The 23,495-nt window shown below is 38.3% G+C and overlaps 2 protein-coding genes across 3 annotated transcripts in view; both read left to right on the forward strand.

The window, feature by feature from the left end:
- Window positions 1–15,007, forward strand: part of LOC148371056 (growth factor receptor-bound protein 10-like) — an 80,363-nt gene extending 65,356 nt beyond the window's left edge. For both annotated transcript variants that reach the window (XM_088328930.1, XM_088328931.1), the window contains one exon: window positions 2,323–15,007. In XM_088328930.1, the coding sequence (XP_088185056.1) occupies window positions 2,323–2,469 (147 nt within the window). In that variant the 3' untranslated portion in view covers window positions 2,470–15,007. The remainder of the gene's footprint in view (window positions 1–2,322) is intronic.
- Window positions 15,008–17,511: 2,504 nt separating this feature from the next.
- Window positions 17,512–22,691, forward strand: rpl14 (ribosomal protein L14). The gene is made up of 6 exons (XM_088328932.1): window positions 17,512–17,603; window positions 19,001–19,102; window positions 19,171–19,265; window positions 19,355–19,454; window positions 22,437–22,490; window positions 22,571–22,691. The coding sequence occupies exons 1-6, from the start codon at window positions 17,601–17,603 to the stop codon at window positions 22,652–22,654; spliced, it is 438 nt and encodes a 145-aa protein (XP_088185058.1). The 5' UTR covers window positions 17,512–17,600; the 3' UTR covers window positions 22,655–22,691.
- The last annotated feature ends 804 nt before the right edge of the window (window positions 22,692–23,495 follow it).

Below are 23,495 nucleotides of genomic sequence, written 5' to 3' on the forward strand. Positions count from 1 at the left end.
GTGAACATTAAATGAAAGAAGTCTGTTATTCAGCCACCATCTGTAGCCTATAGTTTCTATTTAAGCAAACATACGCTAAATGTGCCTAAAGTGGCATTGTGTAATACTTAACCACTTTGCTCTGAAAAGGCTGTTCTACTAGGGATCCCAAGAGCCAAGAAGAGAACCGCAGGTTCGAGAGAGTTACTTGTGATGAAAGGCTATACAAAAAAACATGACTTGACTTAACTTGACTAGACGTCGCTGTATCAAGTACTAAGCCATGTATCTTATTTTTCTGCCCAGCATTTAACAAGGTTTTTAGTTTTGAGGGGAACCCATACCAGCAAAATGGCCGAAAAACATGTCCGCTTCCCCTAGGTGAGCCTAATATGATGTAAAATAAATGCAAATTTCTTGACCGAAAATTATTTTGAAAAATGCACATTTATATGGTAGTTCATGTATTTTTGCTTATTATTCAAATCAATATTATTTGTTTTTTAATTTTTTTTACCACTAGGAGGTGCTAAATAATACGTAATGTCCCTTTAAATGTTTTTTTTCTCTCAACTGAAATCTTTTCAAAATAAAATTGGATAAAATTAAAGTTCAATGAAATAAAGTGCAAAAAATGTACTTATCAAAATCAACAATTTCTTCATGAGAAGTAACATACAGTGAAAAAAATCCACTATGATTCATGGTGTATGACACAGTAGTGAATGGAGATCATCTCAGGGGCCGTGGAAAACCCTTTCAGGGACCATATCGGGCCCGCGCGCATTGATTTTGACCTACAAAGTGCTTTGAGAAGAAAGAATTTCACAGACTTAAGTAAAATAACAACTGGTCAATATCATAAGTGGCAGAAAAAGAGCTTCTTTCTTTTTTTTTTTTTTTGTAAATGCGCTTAAATGAACATCACAGTGTTGCGTAATGTGGAAAAAGCACAAGCTGGCCAATGGACCGCCTTTAGCTTTGAATACAGCAAGCATTTCCTTTTGGCATCATCTTTCTAATCTTATGCAATCACACAACATTTATTTCTGTCCAGAGTGGAATTCATATGTTTTTATCAAAAATAGAGTGCATTGCAAAAGTACTGTGAAACGGAAATACTGTCTTATTCTATTCTTCCTTACAAGGTTTGTTAGTGATGGTTTGTGCACAAAGGTTTTCAGATCTTTCCACATTTGCTCTATAACAGAGGCCGAGAACCTATGGCACATGTGCCAAACATGGCTCTTTTCATCAGTACATATAGCTGGGGGATAAAATGAAACTTTGGCAATACTCTCCTATTGCGTCACAACTCTGATAAGCACGGAGACGAGTCAATGAGCACATAGCTAACACAGGCTAATGTATTGAAATGTTCGGTCCAGTATATAAAGAGCATACTTTCATACTTTTGCTTTGCACACCGCACCATCTGCACTGTAGGTAAAAACGCCAGTATCCTCATTTGCAGTACATTGTGACATTTCTCCCCATAAAAACTCTGCTTGCACCTTATTTTGAGACCATTATTCATGAAAAATGAAGGTCCAAATAACCCTTAACAAATAATTAATTGCGAGAGGAAAACTAGTTTAGAGTGGTATTTGTCGGTATGGGACAGAGGCTTTGGTATTACAGTATTCTTATTTTATCAATTTCATCAGAACCTCTAACCTCACACAGTGAAATAAATTGCGCTAAAATAGATGGTATTGCTCTCTCAAAATTAATCCAAATATTTTGCTATTGTGGTTCTTTGGGTCAAAAAGGTTCCCGATCCTTGTTCTATAGGAATGAGTTGTGGACTTTGGCTAAGCCATTCTAACACCTTTATATTGTTAGTTTTAAAACATTCCGCTATCGATTTTTCATTTTACCATTATGTTTACTATATTTTCTAATATTTTCATATTTGTATTAAAATTAAAGATGTTTAAAAAAGGTTCAACTTGGGGAAAACAAAACGCCCGTCAATGTCACATTGTACTCTGCCATCTAATCTAATCAATGCAGGCGGGGTGGGACAAAGACCGCAACAACCAAATAGCAGTGAGCGTTTTAGCATCGGGGAGCGGCTAACTCACAGATTCCTTCTGAATGAAAGGGATACGTAGCACAAATATAAACCATGGCATTTGCAATAATTTTTATATTGAGAAATTTTGAGTTATTTTGATTACCTTCGCATCTATATATATTTAAATATATTTTGTAATAATACAAGTTTATGAGACTCTGTGGCGGGACCAATTAAAGCCTGGTGGTCCGCCAAAATCTTCCTATGTGTGGGAAACACTGAGCCCTATTGCTAACTGGCCTCTTTCATTTTGTCACCTCAAGTGTGAAGAGGAGGGCCAGGTGTTCTTCAGCCTAGACGACGGGGCCACCAAGTTCACCGACCTGATCCACCTTGTCGAGTTCTACCAGCTCAATAGAGGAGTGTTGCCCTGCAAGCTCAAACACGCGTGCACCGCCGTAGCCTTGTGACGCTGCTTCTACACGCCCTCTTTTGATTTTTTTTCCTTTTTTGTTTGCACACAACCCCTTCATCCCCACTCCCTAAATCTTACCTATGGGTGAAGAAGCGAGCAGTGTTTTTTCAGCACCTTCTCGGAGGGGGCGCTAAACGTCACGGAACAGGGACTCTCGCCTTTGTTGTCACGTAGAACGGAACATTTGTAGCGGCGCACCCGAGTTTGTGAACGATGGCTGTCCTCTCCCCACGACTCCTCTCTAATTCCCCCAGGCCTGATAAGCTGTGGCGCGGGAAGCGCCACCCTATTTCTTCTTCTTCATTGATTATCAGGAAAGGAGGGGAATCCCTCATGGGTCTCGAGCAAACGTTGGATCCAGGAGGTTTTCTCAACCTGTACAGTCCAGTCTGGATAAGCTGACACCATGGCACCGCCCACTCCACCAAATAACAGCCCATAACGCCGCCCTAACCCATTCTTTGTGAGTTTGTGGCTCTACTGCTGTGTCCAGGATGAAGTCAAGCGTGATGAGAAGGATCTAAACAAGCAGGGGTTCATTAGAAAGGACAAAGGAATGTTTATCGGAAAGGCTGTGACGAGCCTCTCTTATCGACTCAATTACTTGATGTCATTTTAATGCTGTTTTTATTACTGTCGATTTAATGCAGAATTTGTTTGCACTCGCGCACGAGCGGAGAGAGGTGGCACTTGTCAATCATCGTCATCAAAACGTATCACGGCGAGCTCTGTCCGTGGCGACAGAAGAGCGAAGGAGGGTAGGCCGAGAGAGTAACGGCTGAGGAAGCAGTGCCTTTTCAAACAGTTTGGGAACGACTGTGTGTATCTCACTGCACGGCGGCCACACTACTGTAGTAAGCGAGAGAGAACGGAAGTGCATCGTAGGAAGAGGAGGACGGACTTCGGAATCCTGAACATCGGACAGGGTTATTGATTGGCTTTATGAATGTCGTTTTTCTTTTAATCCCTCCGCCCGAGTCTGTTCTCAGCTCACTGCTTGCACATTTCCAATGATCCTGAGGTACCGTAAATTCCGGACTACAAGCCGCTACTTTTTCTATGTTCCAACACTGTGGATTACAATACGATGCGGCTTATTCCATGTATGTTTTTTGCGAGGCGGGTGGTGGCAAGGGTGTCGGCGGCGACTTCGGAAGCGCGCCGGGCCCTTCTCGCGGATCTCCCCGTCCGCTCCGGCGGGTTGCCTCGGCCAGCGCATAGTAGCTGGCTTAGAACGGCTGCGGATCAATTGGAATCTGAATGTTTAAATTAAAACAAAGCATCGCGATTTCTGCCTAGTGCTCTGGATGACAAAGTGAAAAATGTCAATGAAGTGCTGGGAAACGGCGTGAGAAACTAAGACTCCCCTCTTTAGCCAAGAACCTCGTCGACGAGCATGAATGGATGAAGTTTTGAGTAAGATCGCGATCTTGGCAAAATCAGCAGGGAGATTTCAGAGAAAAGTATAACATTGTGCCACGATTAAGACACTCATTCGCAGAAAAAATAAAATTACATTTTGGGCTTGCTTTTGGCTAGGTCTTGCAAATTAAGTTAACTGGTCGCGCATAGGCTGGCTAGGGCTTCAATACCCTTGGGCCTGGGTCGGGTAGGAATTTTTTCATGCCCAATCTCTCCTTTAAACTAATTATCAGGTATATATTTTCTAATATGAGGTCACAGTTTTAGGCCCAATAGGAAATTTTTTTGATAAATTCTCACCCACCGCCACACTAGAATATTCAATTTAGCCGACGCTACTTGGTAGAAAGATTCTTAGCATTTATGTATTGAAATTTTTGTCACAATTTTTGTGCGTTTATTTAAATGCCAAATAAATTAATACTGACAGCTGCGGAGTCTGCAATTCAGTGTCTTGATCACGGCACAATGTGCTTCTTTTCTGTACTAGACATTTCCTTGCTGATTTTTGTAAAATGTAAACAAATGACGTGAATGAGTTCATTCATATGGTGGCTCAATGGCTTAAAGTCCGGTGCGGCTTGTACAAAAACAAAAAATGGGTTTCTTAAATTTGCTCATGTGGTTTATAATCAGGTGTGCTCTGTAGTCCCGGAATTTACGCTAACGGCAATAGGATCAGCCCCAATTACTGCCGCCTCTTTGCCCCCTTGCTTCACTCATAAGAGACAAATCAAAGAAAAGCACTCCCACAATTTCCTTTTAAGCGTGGAAACGAACAAAAAAGACTTGAAGTGTGAAACTCGGCTGACTGCGCACCAAACACTCAATCAAACGAGCTTCACTTGCCTTAAGTGAAAAATAATGAGCCTTGTACATATGATCGAAACATATATGAAGATGCGCACATGATTACGAAGCAATTTTATTTTTCTGAGTGAAAAAACAGATGCCACTGTTTTGACTATATGCTAACTACGGAGCAACACGCCAGGCTTCAAAGACCGTCCTTTCTAGCAGCTCTTATTTTGTGTTAGTCCATACCAGGGATGTCAAACTTTGTTTGGCTCAGGGGCCAGATCCAGACTTTCTGTTCTCAGGTGGGCCGAATCAGTAAAAGAATGGCTACTCAAAACCTTTAGCTTTGCTTTTCAGTATCCCTACCCTACATTTTATAATCGCTGATGACGAGAGATTTTTTCTTAACACATTCATTCACAAACATTGGAATCGAATATGTTAGCTGGTGCAGCTAAACAAACTTAACACTGCCTTCTAGCTGCCACAGAGAGCATTTGGTTTGCATTTATTTTAAAACAAATTCATAACTTTTGATAGAAATGGCAGAGGAACTCGCTTCTTTTTTTGGCACACTCAGAAATTTATGGCAGGCTGGATTGAATCATCCGAGTGGCTAGATCTGGCCCGCGGGCTGTAAGTCTGACATGTCTGGTCTATACTCAAATGCTTTTTTGGTGCATTTTATGGAGCTTAACTACAGTAGCTGCTGGCTAAAGTATGCCGATAATTTGTATCAAATGAAAAACCATGACCCACCTTTTATAACAAAAATAATCTGAAGTTAATTAACCTGTTTAACAAGAAAGGCCCTCAACTTGTATATATGTTTTTTTTTCACTTGACTAATTTAAAGGGACAGTGTGTATTATTTAGCGCCTCTTCTAGACATGGAAAAAATAAAAAACTATTGATTTGGAAAATAAGCAAAAATACATAAACTATTATGCCAAAGGGCATTTTATTATATACACGTATTTGGAGAAATTGAAATTTATTTTGCATAGCATGAGGCTCACCTAAAGGGAGCTGACATGATTGTGCGGCACTTATGGCCCCCTAAAAAAAAACTTTTTTTTTTCTTTCTTTTTCCCCCAAATTTTTCTTTCCCTTTTTCTTTCTTTCCTTTTTTCTTTCTTTCCTTTTTTTTGCTCTTATCTCCTTTGTCTATTTCACTTTTCTTTTTTCTTGTTTTTTTTCCTGTATCTTTCTTTCTTTGCAGAAGGCTGACCAAAATAAGAAATCATAGTGAAGTTTGGTCACTTTAGCTCTCTGTAGTTTGTATTCTCCCATGTACACTAGTTTTTGCTTGCACTACACAATACAGTGACATTTAGTGGTCAAATATTACACACTGTCCTTCCAAGGAAAAATACCAACCTCATTTTCAAAATATGGAACAAATCTGTTAATGGTCAAAGTTTGTCATAATATTTGAAAATTTTCAGAAGTAATACCATAATTCCAGTTTAGAGATTTTTATTTTTTTGCACTTTTTGGGGGGGGTCATGTGTCAGCGGCGAAGCGCAAAAGGGAGTTAGCTCTTGGCAATGCTTTTGCTGTTATTGTCGAGCTCTAACTAGCGACTTAATGTGGTTAACCAAATTAATTTGTAACAAATGTAGAAACCGGTCATATTTACTCACAGGGATGTTTCATTTTCATTTCAGCACACTAAGCTATACTGTATTTCACTAGCTGTCGAATATCTTTTGGCTAGAACCAGGCGACTTTCTTGAAAATGAAAGAAAATTGAACTAATGTAAACAATATTTACCGTACTTTCTGGACTATATGGCCCACTAGATTATAATTGCACTAACAACAGTATTTTGTGAGATCATTTTTTTTCCATATATAAGGACAATGAGGCACATATATATGAATAAAAATACTGCCAGCGCGTCAAAAGAAACACCACAAAATTCTAAAAATATTTCATAGAGCACACTGTATTTTCCAGGTTATAAGTCAGGTTTTTTTCATAGTTTGGCCAGAGGTGCAATTTATACTCCTGTGCGATTTATGTGTTTTTTCCTTCTTAATCATGCAGTTTTTGGCTGGTGCTACTTATAATCTGGAGCGATTTATAGTTCGGAAAATACGCTAATCATTATGAAATCTGGTATCAATTTCATTGAATAATTCATAAATGCTAACTTTTTTAGCAATTCGTTGTGAGTATGCACTTTCAATCTTTATGTATCTTATTTTCTGGCCTATAAGGTGCACTGGAATATAGGGTGCACTTTTGAATTCGGGGCAAATTTGGGTTTTTTTAAGTGTTCCTTTAAGTCCGGAAAATATGGTAGTTTGGTGTAATTTCCAACTGCATTTCACTAAGCAACTTAGCTTCAGATTGGTTGCTGCTGCCGATGAGGTTTTCAATGGCATTTTAAATTCCAAATATGACTGTTGACTGGCTTGCAATTTGAATGCTGTCGACCAACATTTGATTCCTAATCTGGGAAATTACCGTATTTATTTGTGTATAACACGCAACCCTAATTTTTTCATAGGAATCCGAATTAAAATTTTGTTTCGCTTTTTCCCGGCTAACTAAGCTGTGGATTCAACGGGATTCAAACCTGGGTCGTGATAGTGAGAACTCAGAACCAGAATGGTAGATCAGTGGTTCTCAACTGGTTGGGACCATACGACCCAAATCATGAAGAAAAAAAAAATCTCAAACACGTTGAAAGAAAGTATTATGCAGTTTAAATCATAGATAGTAGAATGCATTCACCATTTGTTTTTGAAACCAAAACGACTTCAAGTACCGTATATACTAACATGAAAGCCTACTTGGCATGTAAGTGACCCCCCCCCTGAAACTGCTTTAAAATTGCCACCTTTTCAATTGTCAATGTTAGACGACACCACACTTACTGACAAATCAAGTACCTGTACCAATACTTTGAGTTCTCAGGGTTCGTACGGGTGCTTTAAATCCTTGAAAATGCTTTTAATGTTGCGCTTTCAAGGTTAAGAAAACGCTTGGATTTTGGGTAAAGTGCTTAAAAATGCTTGAAATGGTTGCCATTGCCATGTTTCTTGGCAGTCCGACTCTATGGACCATGCAATAAATGAAGTTTTTTAAGTGCGTGAATTTGATGCCGACAAGCCTGCTCTGGTGGCTTGTCATTATGGCGTTGGCATGTGAAGCGTAACTGCCTCTTACTGGCTCTACCCAAGAGGACTGCTCTATTTAGAAAACAGTCTCATTTGGCTCGGCTACCAAATGGCTCCAGAGATTTTTTTGTTTATTATATATTATCAATAATAAAACATTATGCACCAAATGTTTTAATAATTTCATATATTTTGCAGGGATCCCTGCAAAACACGTGAATATTATTCTAAGATCTATAGTAAAATACAAAACATTTTACACACTGAACAGATTTAAAGTCGGACAACAGAAAAAGCACCTGTGATTGCAAAACAATAACATGAAAATTGAAAATATTAACTCTTCCGTGCTATAAATGAGAACATGCAAAAAAAGGCACTTTTAAACTATTTTGACAGAGATCCCCTGTAAAACACACAAAATAAAATAAACAAAAAGATCAACAGTCTCTAAGATTGAATGCACTCCGCTTCGGAGCACTCAAAATCATTAAAATGAATACAAATTAGGCTCATTTTTCTGCTTTTTATACATACAGTACTTTCTCTTTTTGTCTGCCATATTGTACTCAACTATTTACAAACACTATAGTTGTTGGTTAAAAAGTGTGACGTCTTGAAGCTGTGCGTACCTTGTTGAGGCAGAATGGAAGAATTCATGTCAGTTTATAGCAGCCCATTACACAAATAGATTTTAGATCATTTCAACGAACGGCTAATAATAGCAGAGAGTAGCAGCAAGATAGCGACATTATTTTAGCCCTCAAAGTTAACCAAAAAAAAAACTTGATTGGCGCAGGATTTCTTCCTTTTGAAGGTACTGGAAAAATAAACCTAGAAAGTGCTTGAACTCGGCTATGAGAAAGGTGTATGAACCCTGCAAGTGCCCGTTCCCATACTTTGAGTTCTATAGAGATAAAGATAAAAGTGCGTTATACACAGACAAATACAATAAACCAAAAAGGTCCGACTTGATGAACGGCGACACGACTATGTGAGTTTGTATTAAAGCAAGACTTAAACTTAATTTAAAGGTAATTGCCCCTTAAGACAATAGAAACGTCACAGTCCTACATGGAGCTTAAGTCTATATGTGTTGTTTGAAACATACAAACAAGAGAAAAGTGTCCCAAAATTCATTTCTGTCGGGCTTTAAGGAGGCCCCTCTATAGAGTAAGCTGTCCAAGAGGCGTACCCAGAAAAAGACTATTCATGCTCATGAAGATCGATTCGTACCCGTAAAAATTTTCCTCTTGTGTGAATCAAAAAGCTCCATGTTGGAAACAATGAGTACAAAACAACCTACGAGCTTGTAGGTTTTTATTTTGTACACTCATATTTTTAACACTTTTTGATTCACACACTATCAAAACATCTTTTTGTCTCTTAATTCAGTGTACTCTTTTTTGACAGCGATCTTACTCCATACTCCTCCACCCGGAGTTCTGCCGAAACTTACTATCCTCCCGAGACGTCCTTACTTGGGCTGACCTGACGGCAATTTAGTTTTATTCATAATCAAGTAAAACAAGCAACGCTGAAACTCTGAATTATTGCGAGCAGAACTTTTACTGAAGATATAAAACGACAGTTGGCATACATATAAGGGTTTGACCCATATGGGGTTTTCAGTGCCTAAACTGCTATCAATTATGTAACCCATATTTGGAGTTGATATTCATTTTCTGTAAAAGCTTAAAAATAATAATGCAAAAAGGATTAGAGAATATTTTCTAGAAATTCAAATACAACTTTAATAGCTTTCTGAAACTGTATACATTGAATACATGTTAATCTGTTAATAAACAACGGGGTAGACTGCTGGAAGTGTGGATTTCCCTACGGGGATGAATAAAGTATCTATCTACATGCGATATTCAACACAACAAAACATGACTTATTTTTCACTTAAACCAAAAATTTACAGTGCAGGAAATACATTTAAGCTTAGCAACAACTCGTGTCAAGTTACCTAAATACTAAAATAACTCTGATGTTTTTTTTATTTATTTATTTATTTTATTTTTATTTTTTCAAAAAACTACAACCAACATGACTTAAATATACTTGAAACAAAAACTGAAGTGTTGGCACTCTCGTTTTAGAGCCAGGTTGACGAACTAATGTTATGATAAGAGCTCATCTACTTCACTTTAGCATGCTTTTTATGCTCTCTATCAGAAACAGAATTGCTTGATTAATTAACTAATGTTATAATAAGAAGAAATATATCAGTCTCTACCTGATTGTGCGTCCCTGAAACAAATTAACTACACTTTGTACACATCTCTTAATCGCACACATGCTTTGTTGTCACAGACTTTTTGAAATGGGCATGTCAGGATTCAGATGTTAGCAGAGATTCCGCTGTTTACTCCACTCTAATGTTATTTTTCCTGTTTCAGTGGCTCTGCCCTCTGTTGCTTATCCAATCAGGGGCACTGTCTGGGTAGCGTCCGAGCCAAAGGGAGGGAAGAGACTGGGAGAGAGCCTCGGCTGAATTACAGCCTCAATCAAGTCAAGTCACATTTATTTGTGACGCCCTTAATGACAAAATGTCCTCAAAGGACTGCACAGGTTACAATGACACCATCCCCTGATCTTAAACCAATAGGCAGGCAAGGAAAAATTTAAAACCTCAGCACAAGGAAAATAAAGTACCTTGAGAAAGGGCCTCACAAGTGGTAATCCCCCTTCCAGGATGATCAGGGTGCAATCGATTTAGCATTGGGTAACAGTACACAAACATAGTGAACATAAATAAAGGAAAACATCAGGTAATCTGTTCAAATTCGTCCAGAAAATGCATGACCGCAACAACTCCTCAAGCCTGTGAAATAGTCTAAAATACTTTTAGGCCATGGTAGGACGTCTCGATGGGTAGGAAGTCGTTTTCGGAACACCGGCTAAACATCTTGTACCAGAGCAGGGTTAGCACAAGGCATCGTGCCGTGTCACTTTGCCCCACATGAGTGACCAACTGGGGGCAGACTCTTCTCCAGGGATTGGATAATGCTTGAACCCCCTTAGCCCTTTCCCATTCCCCTTCCCCTCGATCCCACCTTGTCCAGCCTGTAAGCTACGAGCCTTTGTTGAATACGCTCGTGTGTGGGTGTGTCTGAGTGTTTGAATTTGGCTCGACTGTTATTGTTAACTGCTGGTCATCCAACTTGCCTTGTTGAGACAATATGGAAGGTCAGGAAAATAAAAAGTGGAGTGATGCCTTAGAATAATTGGAGACGAGGTGAGGAATTGAAGCACCAGATGGCACTATTCCACCACAGCCTCTTTAAAAAAAAGAATCATTTCCATTTACTGTGTCCAGTATGAAACCAATCCTGACATATGTAGAAATAAGCGCATAAACACCTTCAAATACATACCAGGGTTTGTACGGGTGCTAGAAAACTTCAAAAATGCTTGCATTTTAAAGTTGTGTTTTCGAGGACTAAAAAGTGCTTGAAATTGTTGCCATGTTTCTCAACATTCTGCTTAAAAATGACACCAACACTGCTCTCTTGTTTTTTCCCCTTTGCCAATGCATTCATACCCTCAAGATTAACAGCAGCTGGCATTAGTTAGTATGACATTGTCCTACAAAGGGTTATTGCCCCCTATGGGTCGCACCCAAGAGGACGGGTGCATGCTACACCTAAACATGGCACTATGAAATGTGTATTAGTGCAAGGATTGCGTATCAAGTATGGACATAATGGGCCATGCATAAAAGGAAGGTAGCGTTTCCAAGTGGTAGATTGTATGTATATATATAATATACTGTAATATAATATAATATGTTAAAACATTTCGATCAAAATCACAATTATGTCTTACGTGTTGTTGATTCTCAGGGGGAAAAAAAGCCTGAAATGTGGCAATATGACAAAGTTATTTGTGGGGGTCAATACTTTCGCTAGGCACTGTATTTGTAGGTATCTATTTCTAAATGTATTTTTATGTATGTCAGGATAGGTCTTCTGTATGAAACAGCCATCTAATGCATCTTATGTCTGGGAATGAATGAGTATGTAAAAACTTAGTTGGAGATCGAACACTGTACCTTAGGTTACAGATCACTATGTGTGGCCGTTATGCTTTGCCCATAACGCTGTGTAAAATGAAGAATGCTATTTTGTCCTCAATTCATTTATTGATTATGTGTACATTGACATTATTGTTTTTTTTCGGTATTGCTTACAAATATCAATATTTGCCACAAAAAAATATATATTATAATATGCCACATATATACAGTATAACATTAAACATGCTCAGTGTTGTGTTTAAGCAAATCAAACTGGATTTTTTTTTTTTCCTATTTCATTGTATTAACTTTGCTAGTATGAGGGTCGCTCTAAGAAGACAAAAAAATGTGTTTATATCTTTCAGGACGACTCTGTTTTCTCCATTCTCTTGAATTCGTTTCTGGCACCATGAGTCAAAAGTAATGTGTTGAGATAAATCATAATGCCTTTTTGTACATTATATCAGAGGTGGGCCAGTGATTAGGTTTCGCTGCACTTAGAACCGCAACCAGGGTTCGATATCCGTTGCATTCGTTGTTTGGACTGATCAATCATGGCACAAATTGGGTGCACGTTAAAATTAAGTTTTACCCTATCTATGAGTAGAAATAGGTCCTATATACAAACAAGTACAGTATGCCTAGATTTTGGGACAAAAATTGGAAAACTATAAGATCATGCAATCTTTATACGGAAAAAAACCCGTTAAAAAAAAGGAAAATAAATGATATTACTTTTTAAAAAGTTTAAATGGCGAAAGATGTCTTTTTTGTTTTGTTTCAATTGTCATGTGCCCATGATTGCAATTTTTGTGGGGAAAATAGATTTCTGAATAAATCAGTCCTTAATATTAAAGTTGGTGCCCGTAGCTTCAAAAAAATTTTACTTGCCGGTGCCATCTTCTGGCAGAAATCATCATTGAGTTTCCTTCAAGCTGCTTGTAATGAGCGTGCTTGTACATATCTCTCTCAAATACACTCTGCTTGTTACATATTTTGGGGGGTTTGTGTTGACATTTCGGACTGTATTTCAAATGGTCCTCTTCTTGCTTTCACCATTTTCATCCTAGAACTTTCAAAAAACTTGAGCCTGCCTCGTTTCCCCCAGGCCAATGTGCTCTGCGGCCGGAACACCGATGATAAAAGTAAGAAAAAAGCAGATCGGCGCGGTGAAAATAAATATATATAATATATATAAATGCACTTTGAACTCAGTTAGGCATTGTTAACACATACTTGATTAAGACAATATTTCATTTGAAACCTTTTAAGGACACCTCAAACTACTGATCCCACCTTTAAATAAAATGTCTGCAACATTTCAAGTTAGAAAAAAAACTTAAAGGAAAGGGGAAACTTTTGTTTGGGGCATTCAAAAATGCCCAAATTTAAATAAAAGCTATGTTTTTCGATGTCAAACATCTATTTTTCTCACAATTTTCAGATAAACTATTGAGAATGGAATTAATTTCGTAATGGGAAGATAGGTAGGGAAAATATATATTTGTATGCCTGAATTAATTTTCCCCTAACAAGATGACAATTTTTGGTGGTATTACAGTTTTATTCTCCTCACTCAATTCAAATGTTCTTGTTCAAATTGAGTTCTTTGGGTGACCCTGATGCTGGTACTTGATACTATTTCACTAATGTGATATTCAGTGTCTTGAATTTCTGTATTAGTGTTTTCCCCCACATGCGCACACAGCAGTGTTGAGTTCAGAGATGCATTTTTAAAGGAATTTTGTTATCAGATGCATTTGTGAAAAGCAATCTGTGCACGTTTTCAGCATAGTAGTCATAATGGTGCCTCCACCAGGGATGTTAGACTCCGTTTGTCTCTGAGGCCGGATCAGTAAAAGATTGTTGACTCATAAATCTTTACCTTTGTTTTGTAGTATTATCAGGGTTCCTACGGGTGCTCGAAATCCTTGAAAATACTTGTTTTCAAGGATGAAAAAGTGCTTACGTTTTGGGTGAAGTGCTTGTAAATACTTGAAAATGTTGCCAGGTTGTCTGCCAACCCTGATGTCTGGTGGTTTTACTTTTCCATTGCATTTATTCTTCCCTCATGATTAACAGCATGTGGCATTAGTTTATACAGCATGGTCCTATGAAGTGTCATCGCCCCCCACGGGTTGCGCTCAAGAAGACAGCTGCATATTACACCTAATCCGGACAAAATATCAAATACATATTAGTGCAAGGATTACGTATCATTTACGGACATTTGTTATGGGCAATGCAGAAATTAAGGTAGCGTTTTCTATTTGTAACGTTACAATTGAAAACTTCCTGCAACTGAAAATGTAAGTTTCATATTATCGCCATTTTACCCAAAACCCTTATGGGGAGAGATTTGGGTCATAAACAAATTAATTGCGGTTGCTTATGGAAATCGCAGATGTGTATACTCGGGGCGCTGCAAAATAAGTGATTCACACCGTATTTTTTTCTTCTTTTGGCTCTGGAAGAATTGGAAAAATAGCTTTTAAAGTGCTTGACTTTGTCCTTTATAATGATGTGTTCTGCCTCCATTAGTAACCTAATCACGGATGACCAAGGATCTTTTCTAATCACATTTATTCACAAACAATGTGGAAAAAATGCTTTCATATTTGACATTGAATGTATGGTTTATTTTAACAGTTTAGTGAATGGAAAATTACACCTGAACCAACACACCACGCTATACAAACTTAACACTGCCCTCCAGCTGCCAGACTAAAAACAATAACATGAAAAAAAACAAAAACATTACTGTTAGAAATGACCTAGTCTTGCATCCGTCTTTGACACTGTCAGAAGTTGATGGTGGGGCAAGCCTGCTCCATACAGTCCATCCTCTTAGCTGTGATCAACCCAAACAAGTCAAATTGTCAACATAATTTTCATTTGCTCTGTCATCATAAGCTCAATTCAAACAACGAGTCAGGGAAAGCAAAAAAAATGAAGGCGAAAGACACAAAGAAATAAAAGACCGTACATGAATTGTGTTTTGATCCTGTTCTTTTTGTGCTTTTTGCTTCATATTCTGTAAGCGTCCACACAGCTTCTGGATCTACATTGTATCCTGTTCAGGTATTTTTTGTACAAATAAGGGACTGATATATTCTCTGTTTATTGGAATTTAGAATAAATATGACATTGCTATAAACCAAAATGTATGGCTTGTTTATTCATCATTTTTATTCTGGTTTTATTTTTTGACAGACACACACACACAAACCTTGTAATTATCTCCCACGTAAAAGTCAAATTAACCTCAAAACCAAGTTACCTCCTATCTACATGAAGTGAAGCGCAAAAGCTTCAAAATAAAAAAGTCACTCTGAAAGTGCCACAAAGAAAAAAAAATGTCCCAAAGTACACCAAAATAAAACATCTCAGAAAGACTCATTCTACACGTGTTACATATTTCTAAAGAATGGTTTATCCAGTGTACGTATAAGATGAAAACTTTAAAGCGTTGGAAGATTAAATGGCTGATTTGAAAAAAATACATGGACGAATTAAACATTAAAATATAAAAATATGGCATTTTAAAAATACGGAAGCTTCTTTCCATTGTTCACTCATGTCTTTCAATAAAAAGCCACAGGAAAATTACACAAAATATAATAAGTACGTTTTACTTGTTTGAACTATTCATGCAGTACCTTAAAGCAGACATGTCCAAAGTCCGACCCAGGGGCAAGTAACAGCCCGTGATCAACTTTTTACGGGCATGCTGCCTCTGTCACTAATTTTGACCGTAGTATAAAATAAATTAGTACTATTTTTTTTTAAATCACAATTTCACCAGATGGTGGCAGTAGCTCTTTGGCCCTGCCCTTTCTGTTTGAATTTTAGCCCACCCTATTTTCAACATGTTGACGGTAAATACAAAAAAGGAAAGTTGACTGTGAGGGGACGCCGCTTCTCGGACAAGTGGAAATTGGAGTATTTCTTCACCGAAATCCGAAACAACTGTGTCTGCCTAATTCAAGAGAATGAGACTCTTTTCAAAGAATATAATATCAAGAGACACCGCTAGAAGAAACATGCTGACTACGAAGAGCTGGAAACAAACGCGTTGAAAAGATGAAGCAACTGGAAGCTGTTCAAACGGCACAGCAGCGCTTTTTCACAAGACCCTGCGAGTCAAAGGAAAATGCTACAATGGCGAGCTACGAGGTAACAACACTGCGCCAAGCACTATAAACATTTCACGGAGGGTGAATTTATTAAAGACTGTTCAAAGAATACCAGGCTGAGTAGTACACCATCACATACTGTATTTCCAGTACTATGGTTTATCATGCAGTCTACAATTGTAGCCTACCTGACAAATTTTAATCCGAAATTTATCAAAAACAACGAAAGGAAAGGTTTTTCATGTTTGGCATTGAATGTGTCAAAATGTTCACTAACAGTTCAGTAAACGCAGCTTTACATCTGAACCAACTCACCACAAACATACGAAAGATAAACAAACTCAAGTGGGACTTAGAATAAAAATATGCTTGCTTCAATTGTCACATAGGTGAATAAATAATTGTCAGTCCAGTTTCCTGGAAAACGCTGCACACCGTGTCCACTTTTCTTTTTTTGGCAGTACCATATAAAAAAGTTCATTGAAAATGAACAAGGCAGGTTTTAATCTGTGACTAAAGTGCAGAAAATAAATCTTTGCCCTATTTGCAGAAGAAAATTGACATTTTAAATTTGTTTTTCTCTATGTAGGATATTTATCTTGTTTTTCTGGGAATATATTTATACTTATTGTATGCAAACTTCTCTTTTGTAGCATTGGATTCATCATTTTGCTCGTTTTACATATTTTTGGTATATTGAGTAGAACATATTACTTAAATTGAACTAAAATAACGACCAAGTGCTAAAAAGGATTGTTTCGCTGGTTTTAAAGGGATGGTGTGTAATATTTAATGCCTCCTACTGGTACAAAAAAAACTATCTTCGAGTTAAAAAAAACAATCATTTAAATAGTAGGCAAAAAAAACATTAATTTTAGTTTTGCTTAAAATTCATAGGTCGAGAAATTTGTACTTCTTTCACTTCGTAGAATTAACACTTAAGTCGGTGCCACGTTTGTCCGGCATCCTGCCACCACGCTGTGCAGTCTATCAGTGGCACTTAATTGTAGCAGATATTAAAGTGCCATCTAGTGGTCCAGTATTACACATTGAGGTTCTATAAGTGTTTTTGAGCTGTAAACACAGTCAAAAAAATGCAGAATTTACATTTGTATGCCCCTATTTAAGACGTGAATAGAGGCATTCCGTGCAAAATAATGGGTCTGTTGTGGGTTGCGTAGTAAGGCTGCTACCTAGTGGTTAATATCCGCACGTAAACATGGTTAAAGATTAGTCGTGTATATTCTCTTTATAATATATTTTTTAATTTTTTTTTTTTTTTTTTTCAAAACAACAATGATTGTGGTTGTTAATTGTAAAAACATGCTTAAACCAGAGAGTTAAACACCTTTGACATGGCATAGAATGCTACAACTCAGGGTAGATGAAGAATAAAAAAAAGACAAATGCTTACAAAAGGCCTTCTATATGAGATTTATATTAAAATAAAATACATATATTTTTTTCTGAAAATACAAATTACGGAATATGTATAATTCAAAACGCATTTGACGACCTCGGCGCTTTTACATTGCGCGTGCGCAGAGAAACAGCGGATATTGCGTTGTCCTCTGCCGGAAGTGGTGTCGTCCTTTTTGCTCACGGCCTGCCATCATGGTATGTTCGCCACATCCGAGTTTGAGATTTCATTTCTAAGTTTTGAAATATATGCGCCTCAGTCGCTACTGTAGTTAGTTTATATTATCTCAAAACGTGTTTTGCCTTTATTTGGATTGTTTAACGTACCCTATATTTTGTTTCAACGACCTAAATGTTGTCACTAAAATGTCGGCTATAGTGTGCGGTACAACGTGGTCCAGGCTGTAGACACGGCCGGAGGCGCGCCTGCCAAACTAAAGACTTCTGTACTCAAAAATAGAAATCAAAACACTATTATCTTTGCGTATATTCTCATTTTGCAGTTAATGGCACGAGTTCGTGTCGTTAGCTTGCATGGACTTCGGTTGTTTAAGTCAATGCTAACAACGGCCCACTACGGTACAGTAGTTCAAAAATGTCATACTTGTTTACTAACCCTCACGCTTTTTAGACGATCGTGTTGACTGACATTGAAAACGTCGTAGTGAATATAGTTTACAACGTTATTAACCATGACACTACTGGATAAACGGGTAATAGGACTTAAAATAGAAAAAAATGACTATAAGGATATCAGAATAAGTGCGCAAAAGTATTAACACGGTGGACCTTGGATTGGCCTTAGTTGTACGTGCATCGAGACAAAGGTGCAGCGAATGCATGCAGAAAAATAGTGAACTGTAACAAAAGTCCCGTGTAAAACGCATACTTAAATGCATATCCCTGTGGTAGAATGATTGTCACATGAACCTTTTCTTCTATTCATGGGTGCCTATTCAAAAGTTAAGATGGTATACTCCGTGAAAATCAAATGCAGCAAAATGTTTTTGTCTCAACCGTAACCCTTTTTTTTTTAAAATAATGAGTAATCAACAATAATGTACCCTCCACCATCGATATGGATAATATATAAATTCACATTGCTCGTGAGCTCATGACATGACAGCCAACTTATACATTTTTGTCCTTTTTTTTTATTTCCTGAAATAATGTTCATTGCATAATTTTCAAGAAAGCTTGTTATTTTTGTTTGACCCATCTTGGTTTACCCATATCAACTCTTATTAGCATCTTGGATTGCTATCAATTGTTGCGGTACCCCAGTAAATGTCCTCAATCAAGCACTTTTGACTAAATTGTGATCGTTTTTGAGAGCGTAAAACTATCTGTAGCATGCTTGCAAAATCCTCCTCTTCTATTTAAAAGGGATCACTAAATTTACTGGAAACGGGGAACGAATTAATACAGATGGTGAACAATAAACACGTTCACACAAATTTTCTTTTTTTGTCCCATCTTCTATTTTTTCTGTTTGAGTAAAGTTTGTACAAAATGTAGGGGTAATTGCAATCATTGGTAAGGGGAGCAAATGGCGGAGTTTGACGGGTACATGTTGTAATCTGGTACTTTCTCAGGTGTTCAAACGCTTTGTTGAGATCGGCCGTGTTGCCTACATCGGTTTCGGTCCTTATGCCGGCAAACTGGTGGCCATTGTAGATGTCATCGACCAAAATAGGGTACGCGCTTCACAAAAAAATGATTTAGTGTTGCAAAACCACTGCTTAATTGGCTTGTCCTTTTTTAGGCTCTTGTTGATGGTCCATGCACAGGTGTGAAAAGGCAATCCATGCCATTTAAGTGCATGCAGCTCACTGATTATGTCATCAAATTTCCTCACGGGTGGGTGCAAGTTGTGTGTTACTGTTTCTTGTCATTCGCATATATAACCTGCTGTAATGCATCAACCTTTCATTTTTCTTTTCTCACAGTGCCCGTCAGAAATTTGTGCGCCGTGCCTGGGAGAAGGCTGAGGTCAATCAGAAGTGGGAGCAAACTAGTTGGGCCAAGAAGATTGTGGCACGAGAGAAGGTAAAGGTTTAGGTTTTAAAATGTACTGGTTGGTTAAATCGTGTTTCGTTTTTTTTTTTTCTTGTCAGACTTCCGCTAGGTCCCCGGTGTATTGATTTAGGTCACACTGACACCAGGGCTGTCATACTGTGCCCAAGGACACTTGCCTCTAAGGGAGCACAATTGCTTAGATGTTTGGGGCAGATCTCTTGTTCGGCCCGCTCGAGAGACTTAGACCAGAGGGTGGTACGAATGTCCACGCATCCATATAGCCATGGGTGTAAATGCTGCATGAAATGTAACCATAACGTGACATCAAGTAGACCCCCTGGAATACAGCATAAATTAATTCTGTGTTGGGTAACGCAAAGTGAAATTGCTGTATTGTAGGGGACAAATCTAAGGTAAAGAGGTGGTGGGGCTCAACCCTGGTACCCCGGAAAAAAAAACATTAAATAACAAAATGTTATGTTGGAAGTAGTACATGCATGAAATACACTTGCATATGATAACATTAATAAATATACACATCAACGAAAAATAAGATCCCTTCCCAATTAGCTGGTACAATAAACCTGGTGGCTGCAAAGGGAGGTGTAGACAGTGGTTTAAAAGGAAAACTGGTTTTAAAACTTCACTCACAAGAACTGTCATGTGCTTGGAAATTGTTGTTGCTTCTATGACCTTTTTATTTGTAATAGTCCCACGGGTTGATTGATCACGCATAAGGTTATATTTTAATTTACAATTGGAATGGTGAAGACATCAGTGGATATGCACTTGCAAGGACAGGGAGAGAAGCTTTCAGATAAATAACTCCTACCCACCCCGAGCCATCTTTTATTTTAAGCCTTGAGGTTACCAAAAGCTGTTGAGCCATAACTGCCGCTTGGAAATCAAGAAACAGCAAAGCAATTGGCTGCTAGCAACAATGAAATAGCTGTAGAAACGACAGTGTGTGCATTAATAGCCCAAATAAGAAACTGACATCCCATTTAATAGATAAGACAGAGCGCAAAGCCACGCCTACCATAGTGACGGTATCAAACTCCTAGCAAATAGGGCTTGTCGGAACAATATCGGGCGACTATATTCCTGATAGCGTAGCGGTATCATTGCTTCCTTATTGTGAAAAAACTTCCCAAAAGTCAGTAGAACAGGGTCTCAATTATTGTGTACCGAGTTATATTGGCATCAAGGTCTCCAAAGACGCTAATAAAATGATAACATGTCGGCGATCTGCAAGGTAGTCAGAAGCCCTGTACCAATTACGCATAGAAATAAATTCCGATTTGTGAGAGTTGATGGTATATAGAGGATATGATTTAAGAGTTATACTTTAATTAGGAAATGGCAACTTTACTTGTATTTGTTTTTGTCATATGCTAACGAGGGCACAGTGACTACTCAAAGAAAGCGCAAGTTAAGCGGCTCCGGTATCTTAAATTCTCTCACTGTCAACTAACCAACCCAACAGCAGTGTAATGAAAACTAAACTCTGTAGAACGAATAACTTCCAATCGATCCCATTCACGTTGAGTTAATCATAAAGCTCCGTTGCCTGCCGTGCTTGTTTGTAATACAAATGGGGCCGTGCCGTCGTCTGCTTCGTGTTGTAATTAGTTGAAAAACTGGCGCTGTCGGATCTATTATTGAATCTCCTTTGCAGGTTTCTAGTAGTAAAAATAGAATAAACTGATCAATTACAGTCATATTCCTTAGCAAGGGGAACAATGCATGTGTCTTAACATTTCTTAAGACATTGTGAAACGGAGTTGTAAGCCAATCTTTATGATGCCCTGACACAAACCAATAGCAGACATGCACCATGAAAATGTATGAGGCGCATGGCTCAGTCGTAGGCAAGAACACGGCAAAACTTAAATCGAATCGGTTTTCTGGTTTGTGGAAAAAACGTTCATTGTATGTTGAAAAAAATGCTGTCACGGATGGCTGAAAGAAAACGATTCCTCATCGTAACGTGAGGAGATATTCAGTTAGGGACATCTTATTTCCGGGGTATTTACCAGTGACGTGCTTCTCGGGTGGAATCCCTTTAAGCGTGTGTCGAATATTGTAGATGAGTGGCCAGTCGATGATGTACGTGGTGCCGTCTGAAGCCCTGTGAAGTGACTTTTGAGTGTAGTCTGAAACAAAAGCGACAAAGAAACGAGTTCCCCTTTACTGGGAGACTCTGGCATCATTTTGATAACTCCGTCCATCAAGCAAGAACACGGAATGTCACAGCAAATGCAGCAGTTGAGGTGCAAAAGTATCTTTGAACACCAATCGTTCTTCAGTACTGGAAGTTACCGAAATATATGCTTCCAACTCTATGCAAACTTGCTATCTCATATATAACCCCTGCTTCATCATTTCCTTGGGAAAGATGGCAGGTGCAATTATTCCCCCCCGAAAAAGAAAATAATTGTTTCGAAATGTAAAGAATAAGAACTTTATTTGACCTACTTCACTGTTTCACGTGTTGCATAAGCTCAAACGTGGACAAAGTAACACAGAACTGTTTATGTTGAAATACTCTTAAAATATATACTTTTGCACTAAAGAGTGATTTACACTCTACCAAATGATTGCATGCGCTCAAGCATGTTGTGCTTTTCTTTCCATGTGACGGCGTCGTTAAAGTAAAATCATGGTGAAGCGTTTCCCTGCGGGGTTTGACTGCATCATTGAGCTTCATTTTGACATCCCTAGTTTTTGCTACAGTTTAAGTTCACTCTTCAAAGCACTGCCGAGCTGAAAGACAACTGGCCGCCGATGTATAATATGTTTCTATTCTTGCGTGGATCAACGTGATGACGTATACTTGGAGGCAACTGGACCGAGTTTGCTAGAGTCATTTTGGTGCAGGCCTGAGCAAGACGGTCATATCGGTGATGAAAACCAGGGATATCTGTTCTTTTCAATTCCCCAAATGTGTTATTTGAATACCTAGATACTGGGTCTTGTGTGCCATATCTAACTTTTCCGTCTCATTTTTAGAGGGCCAAAATGTCCGACTTTGACCGTTACAAGGTGATGAAAGCCAGGAGGATGGTGAGTGGGGGGAGGAGGGGGTCTGAACCTGTTACACCTTTTAAAGTACTCATTTGTAACGCAAACTTTTTTCTGTGCAGAGGAACAAGATCATCAGGCACGAGGTGAAGAAGCTCGAGAAAGAGGATCGCGCAAAACCGCGACCACAGAAGAAGTCAAAATAGTTCTTTTTTTTCAAAATAAACCTAAAGATTGCTCCAACTTTTGTTCTGTGTCTTTTAAAGTCAGGAGTCAAGGAGTAGTTGAATAGTTTGATTGGAACGCCTTATAGGAAGGGAAAATGTTGCCTTGTAATCCTTGAATATGCTTGAATTTGAACGGTTTGTTGCCAAGGTTTCAGAAGTGCTTGAATTTGTCATCGTTTTTCTGAGGTAGGTGTTTTAAATACACTTGGTTGCAAAATAGGATTGGGGATAGGGTTACAGCTAGATATTAGGGTTCCACACTGAACGTAGAGGTTCAAAGGGGATTAAGGTTTGAAACGAGGTTGGCCGCTAGCGTTTGGGTTGCAAGTTAAGGTTCTAGACCAATTTTAGGGTTCCAAAATAAGGTTTGAGCTAGAGTTCAACTTTAGGCTCTTGTTCTTTTAAATTAAGCTGGTTTTCTTCTCGTGGCACTGGGAAAATTGGCTTTGAAATTCCCTATGCAGTTCTTGAATTCGGCCATGAAAAAGGTGTGCGAACCCTGGAAAACTAAGGCTACGTGAGAGCGTAGTGGTTAGCACGCCTGCCTCAGAGTTCCTGGTTTCAAGTTCACCTACTAGCCTTGGTATAGAGATTGCACAACCTTTAATACAGTATAGAGAAATAATTCCAAGGAAGAGGCACATATACATATAGTTTAACTCAAAATAAGAAAATATAATTACTATAAATTAATAAAGAACGCAATCAAAAATATTAGGTCGTTGCCGGCTAGAAAACTGGGATCCCGTTCAGTTGCCTTTATTAACAGTTCTTTAACTTTCTAACATGGTTTGGAGAAATTTCAATAGATTTGACACAA

This window comes from Urocampus carinirostris, chromosome 2 (genome assembly GCF_059441175.1).
Source record: "Urocampus carinirostris isolate Australia breed hairy pipefish chromosome 2, RoL_Ucar_1.0, whole genome shotgun sequence".
Classification (NCBI taxonomy): Eukaryota; Metazoa; Chordata; class Actinopteri; order Syngnathiformes; family Syngnathidae; genus Urocampus; species Urocampus carinirostris.